The 21,639-nt window shown below is 63.1% G+C and overlaps 3 protein-coding genes across 5 annotated transcripts; 1 reads left to right on the top strand and 2 right to left on the bottom strand.

The window, feature by feature from the left end:
* Positions 1-39: 39 nt before the first annotated feature.
* Positions 40-8,612, bottom strand: IMP4 (IMP U3 small nucleolar ribonucleoprotein 4). 2 transcript variants are annotated; one of them, XM_039510905.1, is made up of 9 exons: positions 8,455-8,612; positions 7,906-8,014; positions 7,343-7,426; positions 5,720-5,829; positions 5,347-5,479; positions 4,714-4,868; positions 4,160-4,254; positions 3,889-3,962; positions 40-450 (listed from the first exon to the last, which is right to left on the bottom strand). In XM_039510905.1, the coding sequence occupies exons 1-9, from the start codon at positions 8,455-8,457 to the stop codon at positions 338-340; spliced, it is 876 nt and encodes a 291-aa protein (XP_039366839.1). In that variant the 5' UTR covers positions 8,458-8,612; the 3' UTR covers positions 40-337. The 2 variants fall into 2 exon arrangements, with proteins under 2 accessions (XP_039366839.1, XP_039366840.1); XM_039510906.1 differs by lacking the exon at positions 7,906-8,014 and having other exon boundaries at positions 8,455-8,551.
* Positions 8,613-8,850: 238 nt separating this feature from the next.
* Positions 8,851-12,041, top strand: CCDC115 (coiled-coil domain containing 115). Its single transcript, XM_039510907.1, has 6 exons — positions 8,851-8,938; positions 9,121-9,234; positions 9,757-9,860; positions 10,891-11,000; positions 11,383-11,550; positions 11,851-12,041. Exons 2-6 carry the CDS (start codon positions 9,124-9,126, stop codon positions 11,961-11,963), a joined length of 606 nt encoding a protein of 201 aa, XP_039366841.1. The 5' UTR covers positions 8,851-8,938; positions 9,121-9,123; the 3' UTR covers positions 11,964-12,041.
* A 1,959-nt stretch (positions 12,042-14,000) lies between these two features.
* On the bottom strand, positions 14,001-20,841 carry LOC120388814 (transforming protein RhoA-like). 2 transcript variants are annotated; one of them, XM_039510908.1, is made up of 5 exons: positions 20,689-20,841; positions 17,000-17,157; positions 15,780-15,900; positions 15,245-15,375; positions 14,001-14,896 (listed from the first exon to the last, which is right to left on the bottom strand). In XM_039510908.1, the coding sequence occupies exons 2-5, from the start codon at positions 17,153-17,155 to the stop codon at positions 14,723-14,725; spliced, it is 582 nt and encodes a 193-aa protein (XP_039366842.1). In that variant the 5' UTR covers positions 17,156-17,157; positions 20,689-20,841; the 3' UTR covers positions 14,001-14,722. The 2 variants fall into 2 exon arrangements, with proteins under 2 accessions (XP_039366842.1, XP_039366843.1); XM_039510909.1 differs by lacking the exon at positions 20,689-20,841 and adding an exon at positions 19,673-19,720.
* Positions 20,842-21,639: the final 798 nt, after the last annotated feature.

Raw genomic sequence — 21,639 nt, 5'->3', positions numbered from 1 at the left:
CGGGAACGGCCGGGAACAGACAGCAGCAGAAACCAAAGGAAGGGTCGAACCAAGCTGTGTATTAACGCAGACCCTACAAAAATAAAAGTGTGAAAACAACAGCTCTGCTGGTGCTTCCCCCTCCACTGCAGGGCGATACCCACGGGGCCAGGGCCTGAAACCACAGCTGGAGACGTCGGCATCCCTCTGGGCCGGGGCCCGTCCTTTGCCCTCCGACGCCCCAAACCGCTCCGGCTTCAATTCCCAGCCGGCGACGAGGGAGCTCCCCTGCCATCTCCGGCTGAACGGGCCCCACTTCCAGTGTCCGAGCGCGGCCCGGCGGCCCCCAGGGCGGCCCTTAGTCGGCGCTCAGGAACTGCCGCTTGCGGGCCGTGTTGGTGTAAGGATGCCAGCGCCACTCCACGTCGGCCGTGGCTGCCTGCTCCAGCGTGCCCAGCTTGATCATGTACACTGGAAGGAAGGCGAGGGGTCAGCGGGGAGCCCCTGGGAGACAAGCAAAGCCGGGGAGCCCCCCCCCAATCACTCAGGGGGCGAGGGGCAGGATGGGACAAATTTTCTGTAATCGTTTGATGCCCACGTGTGCCTCAGTTTCCCCTGGATTCTGCACGGCTCCCTGGCGGGGGGGGAGCTATAACCCAGCTCGGGGGTGCGCCTGGCCACCCGGGCGGCAGCAACTGGGTCATTCAGCAACTGCTGGGGAGGAGACAGTCGACAAGGGGCCCTCCGGGGGGTGCGGGACGGGGAGAGGGGGCTGAACCAGAGGGCCTTGAATTCGGCGAGGACTCTGATCTAACAGGCAGCACAGAAACGGGGGGGAATGCGGCTAATCCCTGGGACACGGTACTAGCAGGGGACAGAACCTGGCGGAAGCACAGAACCAGTCGTGCCGGGGGAGCGGCCCTAGACGTGGCAGAAAACGTAGACTCAAAATCTGAAACCAACCAAACTGTCCCCTGAAATCTCTCTGGCTCCTAACTCCACGCTCCAATAGTACGAATGGAGCGGGAGGGATATTCCCGGTCGCCTGGCCAGGAGGGGGAGCGTGACTGGGAAATGCTCAGGGAGACGAGAGAGCCCATAAGAATAAAAAATCCTCAGTGATAATGGGGGATGTCAACTGCCCCCTACGGACTGGGCAGGGCCCCTCAGGACGGGAGGCAGAGAGAAAGTTTCTTGACACCTGAAATGACCTTCTTGGAGCAGCTGGGCCTGGAACCAGGGGCGGCTCCAGGCCCCAGCACGCCAAGCGCGCGCTTGGGGCGGGTGCCGCGGGGGGGCTCTGCCGGTGGCCGGGAGGGCGGCAGGCGGCTCCGGTGGACCTCCCGCAGGCGTCCCTGCGGAGGGTCCGCTGGTCCCGCGGCTTCGGTGGAGCATCTGCAGGCACGTCTGCGGGAGGCCACCGGAGCCGCGGGACCGGCAGAGCGCCCCCCGCGACGTGCCGCCGTGCTTGGGGCGGCGCAATGGCTAGAGCCGCCCCTGCCTGGAACCCACCAGAGAAGAGGCAATTCCGATTTAGTCCTGAGTGGAGCACAGGATCCGGTCCAAGAGGTGCCTGGAGCTGGACGGCCTGGTAATAGTGACCATAATCTAATGAGATTTAACAGCCCCGGGGCAGGAAAACCACCAGAACGGCCCAACCGGCAGCGTTTCGTTTCAGAAAAGGGAACTACACCAAAACGAGGCGGTTAGTGGAACAGGAATTGAAAGGTTCGGCGCCAACAGAGAAATCCCTGCAAGCGGCGTGGGAACGTTTTACAGACGCCCTAACAGAGGCTCCACTTAAATGTATCCCCCAACTTAAAACAACAGAGGAGCAGAACCAAAAAAGAGCCCCCGTGGCTAAACAACGAAGTAACAGGAGCAGTGAGGCGCAAAAAGCAGCCTTTAGAAAGTGGAAGTTAAATCCTAGTGAGGAAAACAGAAAGGAGCATAAACGCTGGCAAATGAAGTGCAGCCAAAGAACTGCACCTTTTTTTTTTTTAAAGTACATCAGAAGCAGGAAGCTGCTAACCAAGCAGAGGGGTCGCTGGCCGCTCGAGGTGCTAAGGCAGCGCTCAAGGCCGATAAGGCCGTTGCGGAGAAATTAAATTAATTCTTTGCCTCCATCTTCACAGCTGCGGATGTGAGGCAGATTCCCAAACCTGAGGCTTTTTAGGAGACAAATCTGAGGAACTGCCCCACACGGAGGTGTCATTAGAAGACGTTTGGGAACAAATTGATAAACGAACCAGTCATACGTCACCAGATGGGATTCACCCAAGAGTTCTGCAGGAACTCCAGGGTGAAATTGCAGGACCTAACTCTGGTATGTCACCAATCATTTCAATTAGCTTCTGAACCAAATGACCGGAGGGTAGCTAACGTGAGGCCAATTTTCAAAAAAGGCGCCAGAGGTGATCCCGGCAATTACAGGCTGGTAAACCTGATCTCAGTACCAGGCAAACCGGTTGAAACTCTAGTAAAGAACCAAATTGTCAGACACAGAGAGAAACATAATTTGTTGGGGGAAGAGTCAACAGGGTTTTGGTAAAGGGAAATCGCGCCTCACCAATCTACTAGATCTTTGAGGGGTCAATGAGCACGTGGACAAGGGGGATCCAGGGGATCTAGTGGCCTTAGATTTCCAGAAAGCCTTTGACAAGGTCCCTCACCAAAGGCTGTTAAGCGAAGTGAGCTGCCCTGGGACACGAGGGAAGGTCCCCTCATGGGTCGGGAGCTGGTTCAAAGACAGGAAACAAAGGGGAGGAATAAATGGTCAGTTTTCAGAATGGAGGGGGGTTAAATCGTGCCCCCCCCAGGGGTCTGTGCTGGGCCCGGCCCTAGTCAACAGCCTCAAACGATCTGGGACAAGGGGTGAACAGGGCGGTGGCAAAGTTGGCAGCTGATACAAAACTGCTCCAGACAGTTAAGTCCCAGGCAGCCTGCGAAGAGCGACAAAGGGACCTCCCCAAACTGGCGACTGGGCAAGAAAATGGCAGAGGAAATTCAACGTTGATAAACGCGAAGTGATGCACGTCGGAGACCAGAATCCCAGCTCTCCGCACGCAACGATGGGTCTGGATTAGCTGTTACCACTCGGGAAAGACCTTGGCGTCACTGTGGAGAGTTCGGTGAAATCATCCACCCGATGCGCAGCGGCAGCCAAAAAGTGACCGGCGCGTTGGGAGTCATTAGGAAAGGGAGCGAGAAGAGAGGAAATATCCTGTTGCCTCTAGATCAGTCCGTGGTTCACCCACACCGTGAACACTGCGTGCAGGTCTGGCCGCCCCGTCTCCCAAAAGCTAGATTGGAATTGGAAAAGGTTCAGAAAAGGGCAACAAAAACGATGAGGGGGATGGAACAGCTGCCGTGTGAGGAGAGATTAATCAGACTGGGAGTTTTCAGCTTGGAAAAAAGACGATTTGGGGGGATACGAGAGAGTCTGTAAACTCAAGACTGGGGCGGAGAAAGTAAGTCAGGACGTGTTATTTACCCCTTCTCACAACACAAGAACTAGGGGTCCCCCAATGAACTGAACAGGCAGCAGGTTTAACACAGACACAAGGAAGTATTTCTTCACACAACACACAGTCAACCTGTGGAACTCCTCGCCGGAGGATGGTGTGAAGGCCAAGGCCATAACAGGGTTCAGAAAAGAACTAGATAATTTAATGGAGGATACGTCCATCAGTGGCTACTAGCCGGGCTGGGCAGGGATGGTGTCCCTGGCCTGTTTGCCAGACGCTGGGAACGGGCGACAGGGGATGGGTCACTTGATGATTCCCTGTTCTGTTCACTCCCTCTGGGGCACCTGGCACGGGCCACTAGGACACTGGGCTGGATGGACCCTTGATCTGACCCAGCCTGGACGTTATGATTCCATGAGGGGCCCCCAGAGACGTGACTCACGTTTCATCTCGAAGCGCGGCCCCACCTCAGACAGCTCGATGTTGCGATGGTCCAACTTCTTGTAAACGTGGTGCCTGCGGGGGGGCACAGGAGAGATGGGTCACCCAGCATGGGCCTGGCTCCCAGCCCCCCGCCAGCCCTCCCTCCCCTCCCAGAGCTGGGAGAGAACCCAGGTGTCCTCACGCCCAGCCATCCCCGTGTGGTGTTATATGCGGCTGTTCCCCAGGTGCCCCGCCCCAGAAGTGGCTGCATCATGGGGCAGGCCTGGCACCTGAAGGAGATGTAATCGTCCTGGTTGGCGAAGGTGATGACCCGCTTGCTGTCCTCCTTGGGCACCGGGAAGAGGTACTTGAGGATGCTGCAGACCTGAGGGGCAGAGACCGAGAAGCGCTGGGTTTGGGGGGGGGAAGGGAGGGGGAATTGAGACCCTACAATAACAAGCCCCCCAGGAGACCCTACAATAAACACACCGCCCACAAACATTCCCCAGAGACCCTACAATAAGCCAGTCCCCAGATCGTTCTAACACCCCCCAGGAGACCCTACAATAAACACACCGCCCACAAACATTCCCCAGAGACCCTACAATAAGCCAGTCCCCAGATCGTTCTAACACCCCCCAGGAGACCCTACAATAAACACACCGCCCACAAACATTCCCCAGAGACCCTACAATGTCAAAGTGGTCTCTGTCCACCTCCCCAGGCCCTAGAAGACCCTACAATAACAAAGCCAGGCTGGGCAGTCCCAGAAGACCCTACAATAATACAGCCAGCCCAGACAGTCCCAGAAGCCCCGACAAGGACCCAGCCGCCCCCGGCTGACCCGCTGGCCCAGGCGAGAGGTGCAGTTGTGGAAGATCAGGTGGGGGGTGGCCTCGGACATGGTGCCGATGTCGGGGACCTCGTGCCGCATCACCACGTTGCAGAGGGTGAAGAACGCCGTGGGGCCGAAGGGCAGGTGAGAGACGATCAGCCCGTCTGGGGGGAGGGGAGAGGAGGGGGGTTAGCGGGGGGGCTGGGATGGAGTCCCCCCCAGCAGCCCCAGACAGAGGGGGAGGGGGAGTCCCCCCAGCAGCCCCCCCCCGGCTCCCAGCAGCCCCAGACAGAGGGGGAGGGGGAGTCACCCCAGCACCCCCCCCCCGGCTCCCAGCAGCCCCAGACAGAGGGGGAGAGGGAGTCCCCCCAGCACCCCCCCCCGGCTCCCAGCAGCCCCAGAGGGGGGGGGGAGTCCCCCCAGCACCCCCCCGGCTCCCAGCAGCCCCAGACTGTGGGGGAGTCCCCCCAGCACCCCCCCCCGGCTCCCAGCAGCCCCAGAGGGGGAGGGGGAGTCCCCCCAGCCCCCCCCCGGCTCCCAGCAGCCCCAGAGGGGGAGGGGGAGTCCCCCCAGCCCCCCCCGGCTCCCAGCAGCCCCAGACAGTGGGGGAGTCCCCCCAGCACCCCCCCCCCCCCGGCTCACCCGGCTGCCCGCGATGTTCATGCAGCACCAGCAGGTCCGTGACGCCGTTGGCCTTGCAGGCCCGGAGCAGGGCCCCCACCTCATGTCGCCCCCGGTTCATGCGCTGGGCACCCGGCACCACCAGCTTCATCTCCTGTCGCCGAGGGGGGGGGTGAGAGACCCTACAACAGCAGACCTGCCCCTCCCTCGAACGGCCTGCCCCCCACCCCCAGGAGACCCTACAATAACAAAACCGGCCCTACCCACCAGCCCCAGTCCCCGGGAGGCCCTGCAGAAACAAACCAGTGCCCAGGAGACCCTACAGCCACCATGCCAGCCTGCCGAGCACGCCGCTCCCCGGGAGACCCTACAATAACAAACCCAGGCCCTGTACCTTGGCGAACATCTTGAGGCGGGAGCTGGGGTCACGTGAGGTCGTGATCATCACCTTGGGGTCCTCCACGCCCGCCCAGCGATACTCGTCGTCCTGCTGCGTCACCAGCCCTGCCGCGGGAGGCAAGGGGTTAATGGTGGGGGCGTGGCCTCTGGCTGGCCACGCCTGGCCCATTTACATGGAGTGGTGGTGGGGGGGGTAATTTTTTAACCCCGCCAGGGGGTGGCGAATTTCTCAGAATCCAATTAAAAACACACAAAACAGCCCTGGAGGTTTTTCGTTCCTGAAAGAAAACAACCTTAAAACCGAGCCCAGACGCGTTCGATTTGCGTCCATAAATCTCCAGGTCACTGCCCACCGCCGGGACCCAAAACACGGAGGTCGGCCAAGGAAGAAAAACACGGCAGAGGGCGGCATCCAAACGGGATTTCAGGCTGTTTCCTTTGGGGGGGTTGACATGCGGCGTTCACAGTGTCTCTTTTAACGGTTCAAACGCTTTAACTTTTCGATTATCAGCCTCTGCCGTCGTTAAATAATCCCTGTCCGACCCGCCTGACGCCCCAGCCATTCCCACAAGGGAAAACTTCAAGAGAAGATTGTTAAAAGCGTAAAACCCAAAATGAAGATTTAAAGAGATCAAAATCGGGGGGACAAAAAGGAGTAGAAACCACTGTTTTGCACAACTAATTGAAAGAGCTACAAACCAGGGAACATGCTTACAAATAACCCTCGACATCATCCACTGAACTTACCAAAAAAAAAAATCACATTCTGCCCAGCCTATTAGAAGGGCTGGATAAAGGGGGTGAAAAATGGCTTGGATTTGAAACGCCCGGATTTATTGTACAAAGGGAGCGTTGGTGGCAATTCGTGAATTGGAACTGATTGTTTCTAGTCTGTGTGTCCTTTGGGATTTTAGAGCTAGTAGATCTCGTCCTCTCCCACCGAGGTTTTATTCAGAGATGGGAAGAGGAAACCAAGCAACTCCTGATTGGTTTTTTAACCTGGGGCACAGCTATCATTGACCTGAGCTCGGTGAATAGACGGACGCAGAGCAAATGGGGGGAGGAAGCCTTCAGCAAACGGGTACCAGTAACGACCCCCTGGTTCGGGGCTTTCTGGCCCGTTATATATGTTTTTAAACACAACGTAACTGACCATGCCAGATTCAAGCGAGTTCAGCCCTGAACGGAGGCAGTCGGAATTTCAGGTGGATTTTTAAAAAGAAAAACGTCCAAAATCCGGTATAAATTAAAAAAACCTACAACAATCTGTTTTTATCCACACTGGACACGGAAGCTCTGGGTTTAAGTGGCTCGGCTGTGGGAGACCAGGGCCAGCTCACCCCACCCGGGGCTGTGGGGCTGTCACTCATGGCAGCGTCCGGCCCCACAGGGAGGGGGGGCGGATCTCAGCTCCAGGGGTGGGGTCTGTGCTTCATCTGGCCCCATGGGGCCCTGTGGGCCCAAACGGGGGTGGCCCACTCTCATGTTTCAAGGCAGAGAGGCAGAAAAGGGTCAGGAAGGACACAGGACAATGCTGACCAAGGGTGTTGGGGGGGGTTCCTCGCTTGGGGAGGAGAGGCACCTCCCCCCTGAACTGCGCCCCCCCCGCAAAACTCACCTTCTGCTCCCTGGTCATCAAACTCGATGGACTTCTGCAGTGCCAGAGCCTCCCGGCGCAGCTCCGGGGGCAGCAGCCGATTCTCTGCAGGGAGGAGTCAGACAGTGAGATACCAGACAACCCCCCCACTCAAATCCCACCCCTTGGTCCTCCTGCCCCAATGCAGCCTCTCCTCCATCCTGCAGGGCAGAGTCCCAACCCTCAGGCCACGGGTCCGGAGTGAGGGGCACGGGGGGGAGGAGGGGGCTGCAGGTCAGGAGTGAGGGGCACCGGGGGGAGGAGAGGAGGGGGCTGAAGGTCGGGAGTGAGGGGCACCGGGGGGAGGAGAGGAGGGGGCTGCAGGTCAGGAGTGAGAGGCACCGGGGGGGAGGGGGCTGCAGGTCGGGAGTGAGGGGCACCGGGGGAGGGAGCTGCAGGTCGGGAGTGAGGGGCACCGGGGGGGAGGGGGCTGCAGGTCGGGAGTGAGGGGCACCGGGGGGGAGGGGGCTGCAGGTCGGGAGTGAGGGGCACCGGGGGGGAGGGGGCTGCAGGTCGGGAGTGAGGGGCACCGGGGGGGTCCGTACCCTCCAGCGCCCGCCTGAGTTGCTCCTTCTTGGTCTCGGTGGCGCGGATCCGATCCTCCTGCGCCCGCCGGTGCAGATACTCCCGGCGCTGCCGGGCCTCGCGGCGCAGCTGGGCGGGACACACCGGGGGGTGTTGTGTTAATACAGAGCCGGGGGGGCAGGGAGCTCCCCCATCCCCTAGCGGGTACCAGCCCCCGCCCGCCCCACATGAAGACCCTACCACAACAGCGCCAGGCCTCGCCCCACTCCCCAGGGGGCACCTGGGCCCCTCCCAGGCAGAGGCGACCCTACAATAACAAAGCCCGAGACTCGCAGCACCGATCGCCCACAAGCTCCCCAGCCCCAAGGGGGGGGGGGTGAGCTGCTCCCCCAACCCCCTCCCGCACCCAGGAGACCCGCCCCCTACCGGGGTGCCCGCCTCTGCCCCGCAGGCGACCCTACGATAACTAACCCAGCCCCCTACTGCCCCTCCTCCCCCAGAGTAGCGGGTACCAGCGCCCGGGACCTCTCAGGCGACCCTACAATAACAAACCCAATTCGCCCCCCTACCATGGTGGCAACTCCCGGCGATCCGCAGCTCTCTCCCCACAGCACGTGGGGGACCCAGCCGCCCAACACCAGGGCCTCTCATTGGCCCAGCCTGCCCGGCCTATCAGAGAGCGGGATGCTCAACTGGGCCAGGGCGATGTGTTGCCCCTCACAAAGATGGCGGCCGAAGGGGACGGGGCAGATTTGCCCTTTACAAACATGGCGGCGAGACGGGACGGCGCCGCACCTGCCCTCAAACAAGATGGCCGCCGCTTCGTCTTCGCATGGGGAAACAGCTTTGTCCAATCAGCAACTTCTCCCCGCCTCCCCTTGAGGGTGATTGGAGCGTCTCGCCCGATCCCTTAGCTCTGATTGGACAATATTGGGGAGGCTCCGCCCCACTAGGAAGCCGGGATTGGCTGGTTTCCAAGGTCATGTGCTCTGGCGGAGGGGAAGGGGGAACAACCGGGATCGCTCGGTCCGGGGCAGGTGCTGGAGGAGCCAGGTGGGGGCAGCACGGGGGGGAGGGACCGAGGGGGGCGGTGCCAGGGGGAGGGACCGGGGGGTGTCGGGGGGGGGGCGCCAGGGAGGGGCCGGGGGGGCAGGTATTGGGGGGCAGGTGGGGGCGCTGCCGGGGGGGGCGGTTCCCCGGCCCGAGGCTCCGGTTCTGACCCGGTTCTGCCCCAGGCCATGGCCGAGCTGGCGCTGAGCCGGGAGCTGGACGAGCGGCTGCTCCACCTGCTGGGGGCGCTGGAGACGCTGCAGGGCAAGAGGGACGAATTCAACCGCCGCGTGGAGCAGGTGGGGCGGGGGGGGAATTCGATGGGCCCCCCCTTCGTACACCCCAGGTTCCCCCAACCCCCCCCTTCTTACCCATCAGGCCCCCCCTTTGTACCCCCAGGGTCCCCCTATTGCCCCGGCTCCCCCTTCTTACCTCTTGGCCCCTACTTCCCTAGGTCCCCTACTGCCCCGGCCCGCCATTCTTACCCCCAGGTTCCCCTTCTTACCCCTCAGGCCCCTACTGCCCCGCCCCCCTTCTTACCCTTCAGGTCCCCTTGGTACCCCAGATTCCCCCCTACTGCCCCACCCCCCTTCTCACCCCTTGGGGCCCCCCACTGCCCCACTTCCCTCCCCCCGGGCCCCCCTTTCCCACACTGCTCACCTTCTCAATGCCCCCCAGGCCTCCTCTTGCACCCACTGGCCTGGCCACGCTGCAGCCCCATCAGCCTGGGGGTGGGGGGGTCCTCTGGGGCAGTGCAGCCCTTTGGGGGGGTGTCCCCCCCAGCAGCCTCTGACACCCCCCCCCTGTGTCCCTCCATGCAGGGCTGGTTCTCGCTCTCTAAGTCCCGCTTTGCCATGGGCTGCAAGTCGGTCTCTGCCCTGCAGTACGGGGCCCGCATGGAGCCACTGGTTCGGGTGTGCGCCAGGTGAGAGCAAGGGGCTGCGGGTCGGGAGTGAGGGGCACCGGCGGGGCTGTGGGGTCGGGGGCAGGGCTGGGCTAGCAGGGACTGTGGGTCAGGAGTGAGGGGCACCGGCAGAGCTGGGGGAGCCGAGGGCTGGGCTAGCAGGGGCTGCAGGTCAGGAGTGAGGGGCACCGGCGGAGCTCTGGGGGTGGGCTGGGCTGGGCTACCAGGGGGTGCGGGTCGGGAGGGAGGGGCACCGGCAGAGCTGGGGGTGCCGTGGGGTGGGCTAGCAGGGGCTGCAGGTCTGGAGTGAGGGGCACCGGCGGAGCTCTGGGGGTGGGCAGGGCTGGGCTACCAGGGGTTGCGGGTCGGGAGTGAGGGCTGGGCTGGGCGAGCAGGGGCTGCGGGTCGGGAGTGAGGGGCACCGGTGGAGCTGTGGGGGTGGGGGGCAGGGCTGGGCGAGCGGGGGCTGCGGGTCGGGAGTGAGGGGCACCGGCAGAGCTGTGGGGGTGGGGGTGGGGGCTGGGCTAGCAGGGGCTGCGGGTCGGGAGTGAGGGGCACTGGCAGACTTGGCCACCTGACTAGAGCCTTGTGTAAATCCCGATTTCACGCTGGGCACGGAAATAGTGAAACAGCCCCCAACGATCTGTAATTCACGGAACGAGCCTCCTTGAAACATGGGGCTGGAAGGGACCCCAGGAGGTCACCGGGTCCGGCCCCTCACGCGGTGGCAGGACCTAGTCATCCCGGACCAGCCCTGACAGGGGTTTGTCCGACCTGGGGTCCCACAGCCCCCTTGGGAGCCGGTTCCAGAGCTGAAGGACCCGGTGAGCTAGAAAGTTTCTCCCCAAATCGAACCTCCGTCCCCCTGGCTGCAGATTCAGCCCTTTCCTTCTCGGCTGCCCTCGGCGCAGGCAGAACAGCTGCTCCCCGGCCTGGCCCGGCTCTGAGGGGCCATGACCCGGGATTGACCCCCCCCCCAGGCTGTGAACGACGTGCAGGGGGCGCTCCCCCGCCCGAGAGAGGGGGTCAATGCTGCGCTTATCCCTTGCAGCCAGGGGGAGAGCGGGCAGGTCGCCTTCCACGTGATCCCAGAATGGGACCCGTCCACAGAGGCTGCTGAGGGGTCACTGGCCGTGGAGGAAATCGGGCCCCAAGACCAAGGTGAACTAATGGACAAAGAACTTCAGCGGGAGCCTGGGGCTGGGCTAGCCGGGGGCTGCGGGTCGGGAGTGAGGGGCACCGGCAGAGCTGGGGTGGGGGCAGGGCTGGGCTAGCAGGGGGCTGCGGGTTGGGAGTGAGGGGCACCGGCAGAGCTGGGGTGGGGGCAGGGCTGGGCTAGCAGGGGGCTGCGGGTCAGGAGTGGGGGGCACAGCAGAGCTGGGGGGAGCCCTGGGCTAGCAGGGGGCTGCGAGTCGGGAGTGAGGGGCACCGGCAGAGCTAGGGTGGGGGCAGGGCTGGGCTAGCAGGGGGCTGCGGGTCAGGAGTGGGGGGCACAGGAGAGCTGGGGGGGTTGTGAGACACCTTTTGTTGACTGTCTCTCCAGTCTTGCGGCAGCGAAAGGGCCCAGGGAAAACAGCGGCTCCTGGGCCCCCCCTGGGGGCAGCCCCCGAACCCGATTCCCAGAGCGGGGCCTCGTCCCGGGACCCACTGACCTGGTTTGGGATCCTGGTGCCCCAGAGCCTCCGGCAGGCTCAGAGCAGCTTCAAAGAGGGTAAGTCCAGGGCACCCCCTAGAGGGGACAGGCCCCACATTCCCCCCTGAGCCAGCCAATCCCTGCGCTGGGGCTGATGGGAGCCGGCCCCCCCTAGAGGGGACAGGCCCCACATTCCCCCCCGAGCCAGCCAGTCCCTGCCCTGGGGCTGATGGGAGCCGGCGCCCCCTAGAGGGGACAGGCCCCACATTCCCCCCCGAGCCAGCCAGTCCCTGCCCTGGGGCTGATGGGAGCCGGCGCCCCCTAGAGGGGACAGGCCCCCTTTCTCCCCCCCCTCTCTTGACCCCCGTCTCTCCACAGGGATTCTCCTGGCCGGGGAGATCGCCAGCCTACAGAGCGACATCGAGGCCACGCGGGCGCAGTATCGGGCGCTGCTGGAGAGAAAGCGCCAGCTGCTGGCCAGAGAGGGGTAGCGCAGCCACCCCCCAGCTGGGTGTATTGTAACCTCCGACACCCACGTCAATAAACTGGGATCGCTGCCCTGCTGTGTCCATCCGCCCGCCCACGCCGGCGGGGCTGAGCCCGGCTCTGTGTCCCCCGCCCCCCTGCGCTGCACGGGCCCTGGAAGCCCCTGCTGCGTGGAGTGATCTTCCCGTGGGGTGAGCTGGGGGGCTCGGGGCAGCGCTCGGAGATGTCCAGGCCTTGGAAATGTTAAAGAGAAAATCTGCCTCTCCCCTGGGCATGAACCAGCCTCCTGACCGGCCCAGTGGGGACAGGGCCACCCTGAGCTGGCCTGAAGAAAGGACATGAGAGGCGCCTGGAGGGGAGCGGGGTCTAGTGCTTAGAGCAGGGGGGGGGGGGGGGCTGGGAGCCAGGACTCCTGGGTTCTCACTCCAGCTCTGAGAGGGGAATGCGGGCCAGGACTCCTGGGTTCTGGCTGGTTTGTGATCGCCCCTCAGTTGCTGTTCCGGGCAGACTTGCCCTGTCTCTCCACTGGGCTTGCTCCAGAGTGACTCCGGATTAGCCGAGCTCCAGGCCCTGAGCAAGGCAGCAGGGCTGCCTGGGAGCACAGCCCTTGGGGCTATGGCCCTGCAGGGTGGGAAGGGTGATGGTGCAGTACCCTCCTTCCCCAGGGGGTGGTGCTGCGGCGCCCCAGCCCTGTCCCACAGGATCTAGGGGGCAGAATTCATGGTTTTAACCGCGGTGGCCTGGGTTCGACTCCCACTGTGGGAAGCACCTGCCTCTTCTCTTGGTGAGGCACCGGGGGGGGGGGGGGGCAGCATTTCTCCTGCTACCTCATAGGCAGCTGCCTGGGGGCCCAGTGCCTCTAAGCAGGGGGTGGGGGAGGCTCCATGCTTAACCCTCTGCCTGCAGCCCTAGAGCCCCCCTGTTCCCCCAGCCTGCTGGAATCTGGGAGCCAGGGCTCCTGGGGTCTCTCCCCACTTCCTGGAGGGGAGGGGGCCAGGCTGTTGGGCTGGAGGCAGCAGAGGACTCCCAGGGGCCATCTGCCCCTCCCCCCCATGCCCTGAGTTTTGGGGTCAGGCTGGCTCTGGGAGGATGGTGAGTGGCACAACCCCCCCTTTGGCTCCTTGGGGCAGGGCCTGGCAGCCCCCGCCCACAGAGGCCATCACTGCTTCCTGCAGCCGAGCCAGCTGCCCTGGGGGGTTTGCTCCCTGGGACCATGCTCAGGGCTCGCAGGGAGTCACCCCCCAGCCCTGCTGCGTGGGGGAATCTCTGGAGAGCCCAGCCCTGGCTTGGGGGGGGGGGGGCAAAGCCCCCCTCAGGCAGCCCCCCCAGTTTTTTCAAAGCAGAAGCTAGGGGTCAGCACTGGGGTGTAGGAAGGGAATTCACCCCCCCCCATTGTCCAGGGCTGGGTGTGACACAGCCATACCAACCCAACACAGAGCCCCTGCCCCCCCCAAGAGTTAATTGCTCATCAATACAGGCCATTGCAGCCTGCCAGGGGCAGGTACTGCCCCTGCTGGGGGCATTTCAGCACCAGCCGAGCCACAGCTGGGCTGTGTTATGGGCTGCTGTGCCCCTGCTGCCCTGGCCCAGAAGTAGCTGCATTCCCCAAGCACCCTCCCTGCAGAATCCCTCACCCGTACAGCACCTGGCACAGGCACCAGGGCCACGCTGCTGCCCCACACAGCAGGAATCTGCAGCACCCCTCCCCCTGCAGAACAGGATTGTACTATCCCCTCCCCCACATCCCTTCCCCACCCTCGGTAGCAGTCTGCACCCTTGGCCCAGGGAACAGTGGGATGGGGGGCAGCCCAGCCCCAGGGAACTGGCAGGGGGCAGGTTGTTGAGGTGATGTGAGAGTTGCCCCCCCAGCTGGCGGCACAGGGTGGAGCTGATTCATGCTATGCTAGGGTCATGCCAGCCTAAGGGGGCACAGCTGGTTAGGGGAGGGGATCAGGCTGAGATGGGGGAGCCCCAGGCTGGGATAGCAGAGCTGTGACGTGGGGGGAACCCCACTAGCCACAAACAGGCAGAGCCCCCCCCAATACTAAACATTGCTACAAATTTATTACAGAGCTGTTTGTCTTTCAAGTACAGTTGAAAAGTAACGACCACCATCCCCGGCGAGTACAGAGCGGCCGGGCGCCCACAGCGCCCCACCCGTGGCACTTGCTAGTGCGGAGGGCCCGGGACCCGCGGGGGGTGGGGGGAGCCAGGTGCCCTCCACGGGCAAAGCGGCCCGCAGCGCCTCTGCATAAAAATATAGAGTTCTCTGGGGGGGCCCCCGCTTGGCAAGAGATAAATAGGAGGAGGAGGAAGAAATCTGTACAGCAGGGGGCAGCGCCCACTCCCCCGCCCTGGGGGCAGAGCCCGGCAAGGGGCACCATGCTGTGATCCAGCCCTCCCATGCCAGTAGAGGGCTGAGCCCCTCAGCAGGGGGCTGGGGGTCACAAGGGGCAGGGCAGCCCTGTGATGTCAGGCCCCCATTGAGGGGGACTGGAAGGGCTGGGGCAGAGCCGCCAGGAGGCAGTGGAGCTGCCGGGGCAGCCCCCAGGGCAGCCCTGCCCCCCCAAACTGTTCAGGGAGAGAGGCTGGGGGCCCTCCATGGCTGGGGATGAGGGGGGGCTGTGCCACAAATCACCCCACACAGCTGTGGCAGCCAGAGGAGAGGGTGGCTCTACCCGTGGGGCTGTGATAAGGGGCCCTGAGCTCCTTCCCCCACCCCAAGCAGGGGGGTCAGAGGGAGGGCCTGGTGGGAGCAGGGGGGTTACAGCAGCTCGCAGTGGGGCTTCTTCTGCCCACGCTTGGCCTGCAGGGCGGCCCGTGTGGCCATCTCGAACACCTCACGCACCCCGTCCTTCGTCTTGGCCGAGCACTCCAGGTACCCGAAGGCGCTGATCCGGCCGGCCATGTCCCGGCCCTCCTCCGGCTTCACCGGCTCCTGCAGGGGCAGGAACAGCCGTCAGCCCCGAGGGGCTCCCTGATCCCAGGGACAGGGGGGTCTGGGAGCCAGGACTCCTGCCAGGGGGTGGGAGAGGGGGGGTCTGGCAGCCCAGCACTGCACTGGCCTGGGGGCTGAAGGGTTAATCAGGGAGGAGTCAATCTCAGGAGGCAGCCCCAGGCTCCCCAGGACAGACAGACAGCAGGGGGTGGGGGGCGGGCACAGCCCCAGGCTCCCCAGGACAGACAGGAGGGCAGCCCCAGGCTCCCCAGGACAGACAGACAGCAGGGGGTGGGGGGCGGGCACAGCCCCAGGCTCCCCAGGACAGACAGGGCAGGGGGGGCTCACCTGCTTCATCTTGGCCAGCTCCCGGCGCGTGTGCTCGTCGTTGCGCAGATCCTTCTTGTTGCCCACCAGGATGATGGGCACGTTGGGACAGAAATGCTTCACCTCCGGGGTCCATTTCTCCGGGATGTTTTCTGCACAGGGGGCAGGTTCGGCATCAGGCACCCAGCCCAGGCCCTGCCCAGCTCCCCCCAGCCTGCACTGGCAGCTGGACCCCTGGGTTCTCTCCCATGTGCTGGGAAGGGAGTGGGGGCTAGTGGTTAGAGCAGGGGGGCCTGGGACCAGGACTCCTGGGTTCTCCCCCATGTGCTGGGAAGGGAGTGGGGGCTAGCGGTTAGAGCAGAATCCAATACCATGAGCCTCTTGGCCAGATGTTCCCGCTCAGGGGCTGTGAAACTCTGAAGCTGCTGTGTGACCTGGCCACTACAGGGGGCTGAGCCACAGTTCCCCTGGGCACCCTCTGCCCGGTACTGAGATCCGGGCTCTGGCTGCAGCCACACGGTGACGGGGGACCCAGCTGGATCTGCCCGGCACTCACCCAAGCTGTCAGGGCTGTCGATGGAGAAGCACATGAGGATGACGTCTGTGTCAGGGTAGGACAGGGGTCTCAGGCGGTCGTAGTCCTCCTGGCCAGCTGTGTCCCACAGCGCAAGCTCCACCTGCGTGAGACAAGGGTGGCAATGGACAGCCGCCCTCCCGGGGGCTGCTGCTGGGGCAGATGGAAAGTCACTGGCTTGGGGTGGCCAGACCCCGTCACGGTTCCTGAGCCAACTGCTCCTCTCACCACTCTCGGGCACCCTGCTGTGTCTCGGTCCTCCAGCCACCACCACACAGGGCAGGAGCTCCAGACAGGGCCTGGGCTGCAGATGCCGGCAACCCACCGCCATCAGTTCAGCACCTGCCGGCTTGTTCTCTCAGGGCCGTGACAACACTACCAGGCCCCAGCCAGCCCCGCTCCACCCCCCGCTAAGTACTGTCTGTTCAGAACAAACGTGAGCCAGAGAGACCAGCTCAGATGCAGGGCTGTCCTGGCATCTCCCACCTGGGGACCCTGCCAGGGGCACAGTACTCGCCCCGGGCCTCCCCCCAGGTCAGACACTCCACACACCCTCAAGGCCGCTGTAGCCCTGGTTCTTTGGGGGCTAGTCACATTGAGATACACACGGATTTCAAAGGCCGCTTCTCTAGTCTAACTACTCTGTGCCCACAGCACCTCTCACTGGGCCGTGCTTCATAAGCACCGCATCTGTCCCAGCCCTGGGCAGGGCTGCTGGGTAGCGGGCCAGGCTCCAGGAACAGTGGGGGTGTGGTAACGATACGGTATCTCTCTACCTGCAGCGAGGCTCCCAGGGAGGCCAACAAGCAGCCTGCCCAGAGACTAAGGCCCCCCGTGTACCAGCTCAGCATTGTCTGTTCAGACCCTTATTGTCCCATCCAGCCCCACCCAGAGGGAAGAGACTCCCCCTCCCCGATATCAGTGAGCAGCGCAGGGAAGGGCGGTGGATATTCAGAGTTAACCGCAGCGCTTACAGGCAGCACATCAAAGCTAGACGGTTCTCCCCCAGCACAGTCACTTCCTGTTAACTCCGGAGGCTGCAGTTTCCCCCAGCCGGAGGCCAGGAGAGCAGGGTGCCATCTGCCCCTCATCCAAAGCCAGTCTGACCCCCCACCCTCCTCAGGACAGACCCCAAGCTCTCCTCCCTGTGGAGAGGGGCCAAGGTGAACTGTCCCAGCCCAGCCAGTGTGGTGCCACGGTACCTGTTTGCTGTCCACTTCGATGTCAGCCACGTAGTTCTCGAAGACCGTGGGGACGTAGACCTCCGGGAACTGATCCTTGCTGAAGACGATGAGGAGGCAGGTCTTGCCACAGGCGCCATCTCCCACGATGACCAGTTTCTTCCGTATGGCAGCCATCTCTGGCACAGGGGAGAGGGGGATGCCCATCACTGGGGTGCTAAGGCAGGCGAGCCAGACCCCAGCCTGCTGGAGGCAGAGTCCATGGAGGGGAATCTGCTAGGCGGGCACAAGGCCTGGCTGTCCCCAGGGAACACCGGCACTGACAGCTGGAACAAGAAGCCAGTGCCACGTGGGGCACTCTATGGGGCATGAGAGCTAGCCCAGGGAGAGTGATCAGGGAAGGGAACCGAGCTATGCTTGTCAGTTTCCCTGTGCAGACAAGCCCAGAGCCCCCCCACTCATACCCTAGACGTTTCAGTCAAGCCTCTGCCCTTCCCCTCCACTGGCAATCCCAGGGCACGAGCCAGACTCGACTCCAGGCTCCGCAGGGATGACTGGAAACTCAGGCCCAGCTCACAGAGCGAAGCTGGCTTGTATGGGCAGCCTGAGGCTAGGAATCCAGAGCTCTGGGTTCAATCCCTGTCTCTGCCATGTGCCCCCAAGCCAGCCACCAGAACCCAAAGGAAGCTAGCACCCAGCCCCATTTTAGGCAGCTGAGGATCCTTGCCCTGGTGCCTCAGTTTCTCCAATTCCTCCTCTATCCTTGGATTAAGCTGTCAGCTCCCAGGAGTGGGGCCTGTGGCAGAACAAGGCCCCCCTCCCACCCTGACCTGCTGGGGCCTGTGCAGTGCAGCCATGAGACAGCGAAGGGGAGGTCGGGGATAGAACTCCAGAGACCCAGGCTCTATTCCTGCCTGCCACATGCAAGTCACGCTGGCTCTGTGCCTCAGTTTCCCCATCTATAGACATAGGAGACTCCCTGGCAAAGCCCTTTGGGATCTGCTGATGAACAGCACTAGCTACTGCTGTGACTAATGACATTGTTCTGCCAGCAAGTTGGTAATTTCTGTCCCACTCACCCCAGAGCGGCTGGGGTTAAACCTCCCCAAAGCTGTCAGACTGCAGCCACAGACCGGACCAGCGCTAGAGCAAAGCTGTATTCCACTCTCGGCTCACAGAGGCCTGGCAGTAGGGATTGAGGGCCGAGCCTGCTCTGCTGGGCCAAGGTCCTAGCGGCTTTGCTCAGCCGGGTGGCTGGCTGGCTTCCTAAGGCCAGGCCGTCCACATCAAACCCTGCCGTTGTGTGTTTTTAAGAGGGGAAGGGCCCAGCAGCCGGGTGATTCACCACTTTGGCCACTGGGCTGCAACAGGAAGTTTCAGAGGCAGGCAAGTTACACCCACATGTGGCACGTGAAGCGGCATTCCCAGGATCACCCGCCCGCCCACGGAAAAAGTTAGACAAGCTGTTTCCAGCAGCCATGGAATTAACCAACCTGCTGCCTACGTGCACTGCCCCACTGACACGGACCACTCCAACGGGGCAGGGGAAGGGGGGGGGGCTTTCAGCAGTTGAGATCGGGACACAGGAACATGAGAACAGTCATACTAGGTCAGACCAACGGTCCAGTGAGCCCAGCATCCTGTCTGACAGTGCCCCGTGCCAGAGCTTCAGGGGAATGAACAGAACAGGGAAGTTATCGAGTGATCCAGCCCCAGCGCCTGGCAGTCAGAGGATTGGGGACACCCAGAGCATCGGGCGGCGTCCCTGACTCCTACCCTCCAGGAACGTCTCTTGTTCTTTTTTGAACCCAGTGTTCACAACATCCCCTGGCAGCGAGTCCCCCAGGGTGAAGTGCTTCCTTCTGTCTGCTTCAAACCTGTTGCCTACATTCAACGTAAACCCTCTGCCACAGGGGAAGGTCTGAGCAGGACCACCACCACCACCACCACGGGCTGCCAGGGGACCTTTGCTACATGCATTAAGCTGAGCTAGCAGGGAGCAAATCCGGTCTTTAGTTTGGGATTTACCAGCTGCTGAGATACAGGTTTCTAGGCCTCAGTAGGGAGGAGACCAGGCAATTTTTACAGGGCAGAAGGAGCAGGAAGCATCAAAACCAACAAGGTTTAAATCCTCACCATAGCTGAGAACACTCACCTCATTGTACAGGGAGGGAAACTGAGGCACAAAGGCATTAGCAGCAGAGCTGAGATCAGAACCCAGGTCCTAGGTTCCTACCCCAACCCCTATCTACTCCTAGTCTGGGATCGCCTGGCAGTACAACAGAGTCCAAGGCACAAATGCTAGATCGCCACAGCACAGGTCATCTCAAGAGGTCAATTCGCCCCCAAACCCAGCTAGAGCAGCTGGTCACTAGACTCAACAGCCACAAGGTTTGCTCCTCCCAAGAGACCCGTGAACCTGGTGAGGCAGTTTGAGCAGCCCAGAGAACAGAGCTGAGCACAGGCTGGCTCCACACAGCAGCACTTCAGCTGTGGATCGGTACCAGAGGAGAAGGCTGACAGAGCACAGAGGTTTCTAAAGGCCAACGGTTCTGAGGTTTGGTAACTCATGGGTCAGAGGGGGCAACGGTGCAGCTGCGGGGTTCTGCGCCCAGCCTGGAGGGGCAATCAGCAACGAGAACAGGTGTATAACCAGAAGGGGGCTCTCCCAGGTCACCAGGGAGCATTTCCCACCTCTCTCCTTGGCACAGCAGCCGCCTTTTTGTGCACACCAGGAAGTGAAGGGCCAAGAGGGTGAGGCTGCAGGGGCTAAAGGGGAGAGTCTAGGTGTGAACTGACAGCCAGAGGGGGTCAGGCCATCCCCTACCTAGAGGGGCCTGCTCATGCAGCTGCAGGCGGGTGTCCGGGTCCACTGTGTCCCCGGCTGCCCTGGGTCATGGCAAGAACCAGGGGAGAAAGTCCTGCTCCCCTGCCCCCCACAAATCAGCTCCCCCCAACCCCCTCAGCCTCACCAGCACAGGGCAAAACATTCTCCCCACACCACCTCTGCCCCAGGCAAAGGCCTGGCCCCTCCCCAGCCGGGGCTGACACCCCAGGCTCCCCCAACACCCCATAGCCCCCATACACCCCCAGGCCAGCCCCCATATACACCCCCATGTACCCCAGGCCAGCCCCGCCCTCCCCACCCCATGTACCCCGGGCCAGCCCCATATACACCCCATGTACCCCCGGCCAGCCCCGCCCTCCCCACCCCATGTACCCCCAGGCCAGCCCCATACACCCCACCCCATGTACCCCCCGCCAGCCCCGCCCTCCCCACGCAGAGCTCACCCCGCCCCAGCCTCTGCCACACGGACCCGCCCCCCAGCCCGGAAGGGAGGTGGCTCGCGCTCGCTCTCCCAGCCCCCTCGGCCGCGCATGCGCAGGGAAGCTTCCAGACCGCACCCAGAATTCTATTCCCCCCCTTACACACACACCCGGCGCCGCGCGCTGACCCCTCCCCGGCCACGCCGCCACCCCCGCCGCCCAACCAATCAGGTTCCGCATCCTCCCGCAAGCCGAGCGGCCCCCGGGCGCGTGACCCTCCCCACCACACGCACCCACTCACCCACCCACCCCCAGCCACCCGCGAACGGCGCATGCGCAGAACGACCCCCACCACCCCTCAACCGTCGCCTCGCTTCCCAGCGCCGAGCTGGCTACTGCGGCGCGGCCCCCACTCGCCCTGATCCACACCGGGCCCCACTCACCGCCGGGCTCTCTCGGCCACCTCTGCTGCCGGCTAAGCCGCCGCCCGGACACTCCAACCACCTCCTCACGCTAGCCCCGCCCACCCGGCGTGACGGACAGCCCATGCCGACCAATAGAAGACGCCTTAAGTACCCGCCACCGCCAATCCCCGGCGGTGGGCAGGGCTGCCCCGCCTAGAAGCCCCGCCCATTCCGTGATGGACAACCGAGCCCAACCAATGGAAACGAAGAGCTCCCAAGTTCCAGCCAATCCCCGCGGAGGGCGGGGCTGGAGGTGGCTTTCGGCCCCGGCGCTTTCGATTGACAACCGCGGCCTCCCAATCACACCACACGACGGAAGCGAGCGAATTATGCCCCGGCACATTCTGAGAAACGGCGTAGAGCACCAATAAGAGTGTTCCATTTTAGCGTTAACCCAATCGACATTAGAGGGCGGAGCAATAAACTCACAAGCCCCGCCACAGAGGTTGATTGACTGGCGAAGAAGCCAATGAGGCAGGACTAGGCCAGCAAACCATCCAACCGCTGTCGGAGGGCAGGGTTGAAGGTCCCGCCAAGGCATTAGACTTCCCGCGAACCAGCCAAGAGGCGGGCAGGGGCCATTTTCCTCGCCAATCCCGCTGCGGGGCGGGGCTCCCGCAGCTCAAAGTAGCGTCAATCACTTTGACTGACAGCACAAAGCAACCAATGGGGACAGCGGCCTGCTCCACGCCTGACCCCGCCCACAGGCCCGCACCCTCCGAGCCCCGCCCAGACCCGCGACTGACACGTGGAGCGGGCCAATGGCCGCGCTTCCCGCCTGTTCGGGACACGGTTGCTCTGATGTCGACGGGCTCCATAGAAACGAGCCCCGCTCGAATCCCCCCCAGCCACCCCCTCCAGGAGCCCCTCCCCCCAGGAACCCCCCCCCAGGAACTCCTTCACCCTGCTCCCCCCACCCCCTGCCCATGG

This window comes from Mauremys reevesii, linkage group 22, assembly GCF_016161935.1.
Source record: "Mauremys reevesii isolate NIE-2019 linkage group 22, ASM1616193v1, whole genome shotgun sequence".
Taxonomy (NCBI): domain Eukaryota; kingdom Metazoa; phylum Chordata; order Testudines; family Geoemydidae; genus Mauremys; species Mauremys reevesii.
The sequence above is the reverse complement of the archived record's forward strand: the minus strand, read 5'-3'. Positions and strand labels throughout refer to the sequence as shown.

What these genes read in the sequence shown, in the direction of transcription:
- IMP4 (XM_039510905.1), bottom strand. An exon ending in TGATGACCAGGGAGCAGAAG is followed by an intron (nt 5,830 to 7,342) that starts GTGAGTTTTGCG and finishes CTCCCGCGGCAG; the next exon opens with GGCTGGTGACGCAGCAGGAC. An exon ending in GCCGCGCTTCGAGATGAAAC is followed by an intron (nt 451 to 3,888) that starts GTGAGTCACGTC and finishes CCTTCCTTCCAG; the next exon opens with TGTACATGATCAAGCTGGGC.
- CCDC115 (XM_039510907.1), top strand. Translation starts at nt 9,124, where the DNA reads ATGGCCGAGCTGGCGCTGAGCCGGGAGCTGGACGAGCGGCTGCTCCAC. An exon ending in TCAACCGCCGCGTGGAGCAG is followed by an intron (nt 9,235 to 9,756) that starts GTGGGGCGGGGG and finishes CCCTCCATGCAG; the next exon opens with GGCTGGTTCTCGCTCTCTAA. An exon ending in CTGGTTCGGGTGTGCGCCAG is followed by an intron (nt 9,861 to 10,890) that starts GTGAGAGCAAGG and finishes TATCCCTTGCAG; the next exon opens with CCAGGGGGAGAGCGGGCAGG.
- LOC120388814 (XM_039510908.1), bottom strand. Translation starts at nt 17,155, where the DNA reads ATGGCTGCCATACGGAAGAAACTGGTCATCGTGGGAGATGGCGCCTGT. An exon ending in TCGAAGTGGACAGCAAACAG is followed by an intron (nt 15,901 to 16,999) that starts GTACCGTGGCAC and finishes TGTCTCACGCAG; the next exon opens with GTGGAGCTTGCGCTGTGGGA. An exon ending in CGACAGCCCTGACAGCTTGG is followed by an intron (nt 15,376 to 15,779) that starts GTGAGTGCCGGG and finishes CCCCCTGTGCAG; the next exon opens with AAAACATCCCGGAGAAATGG.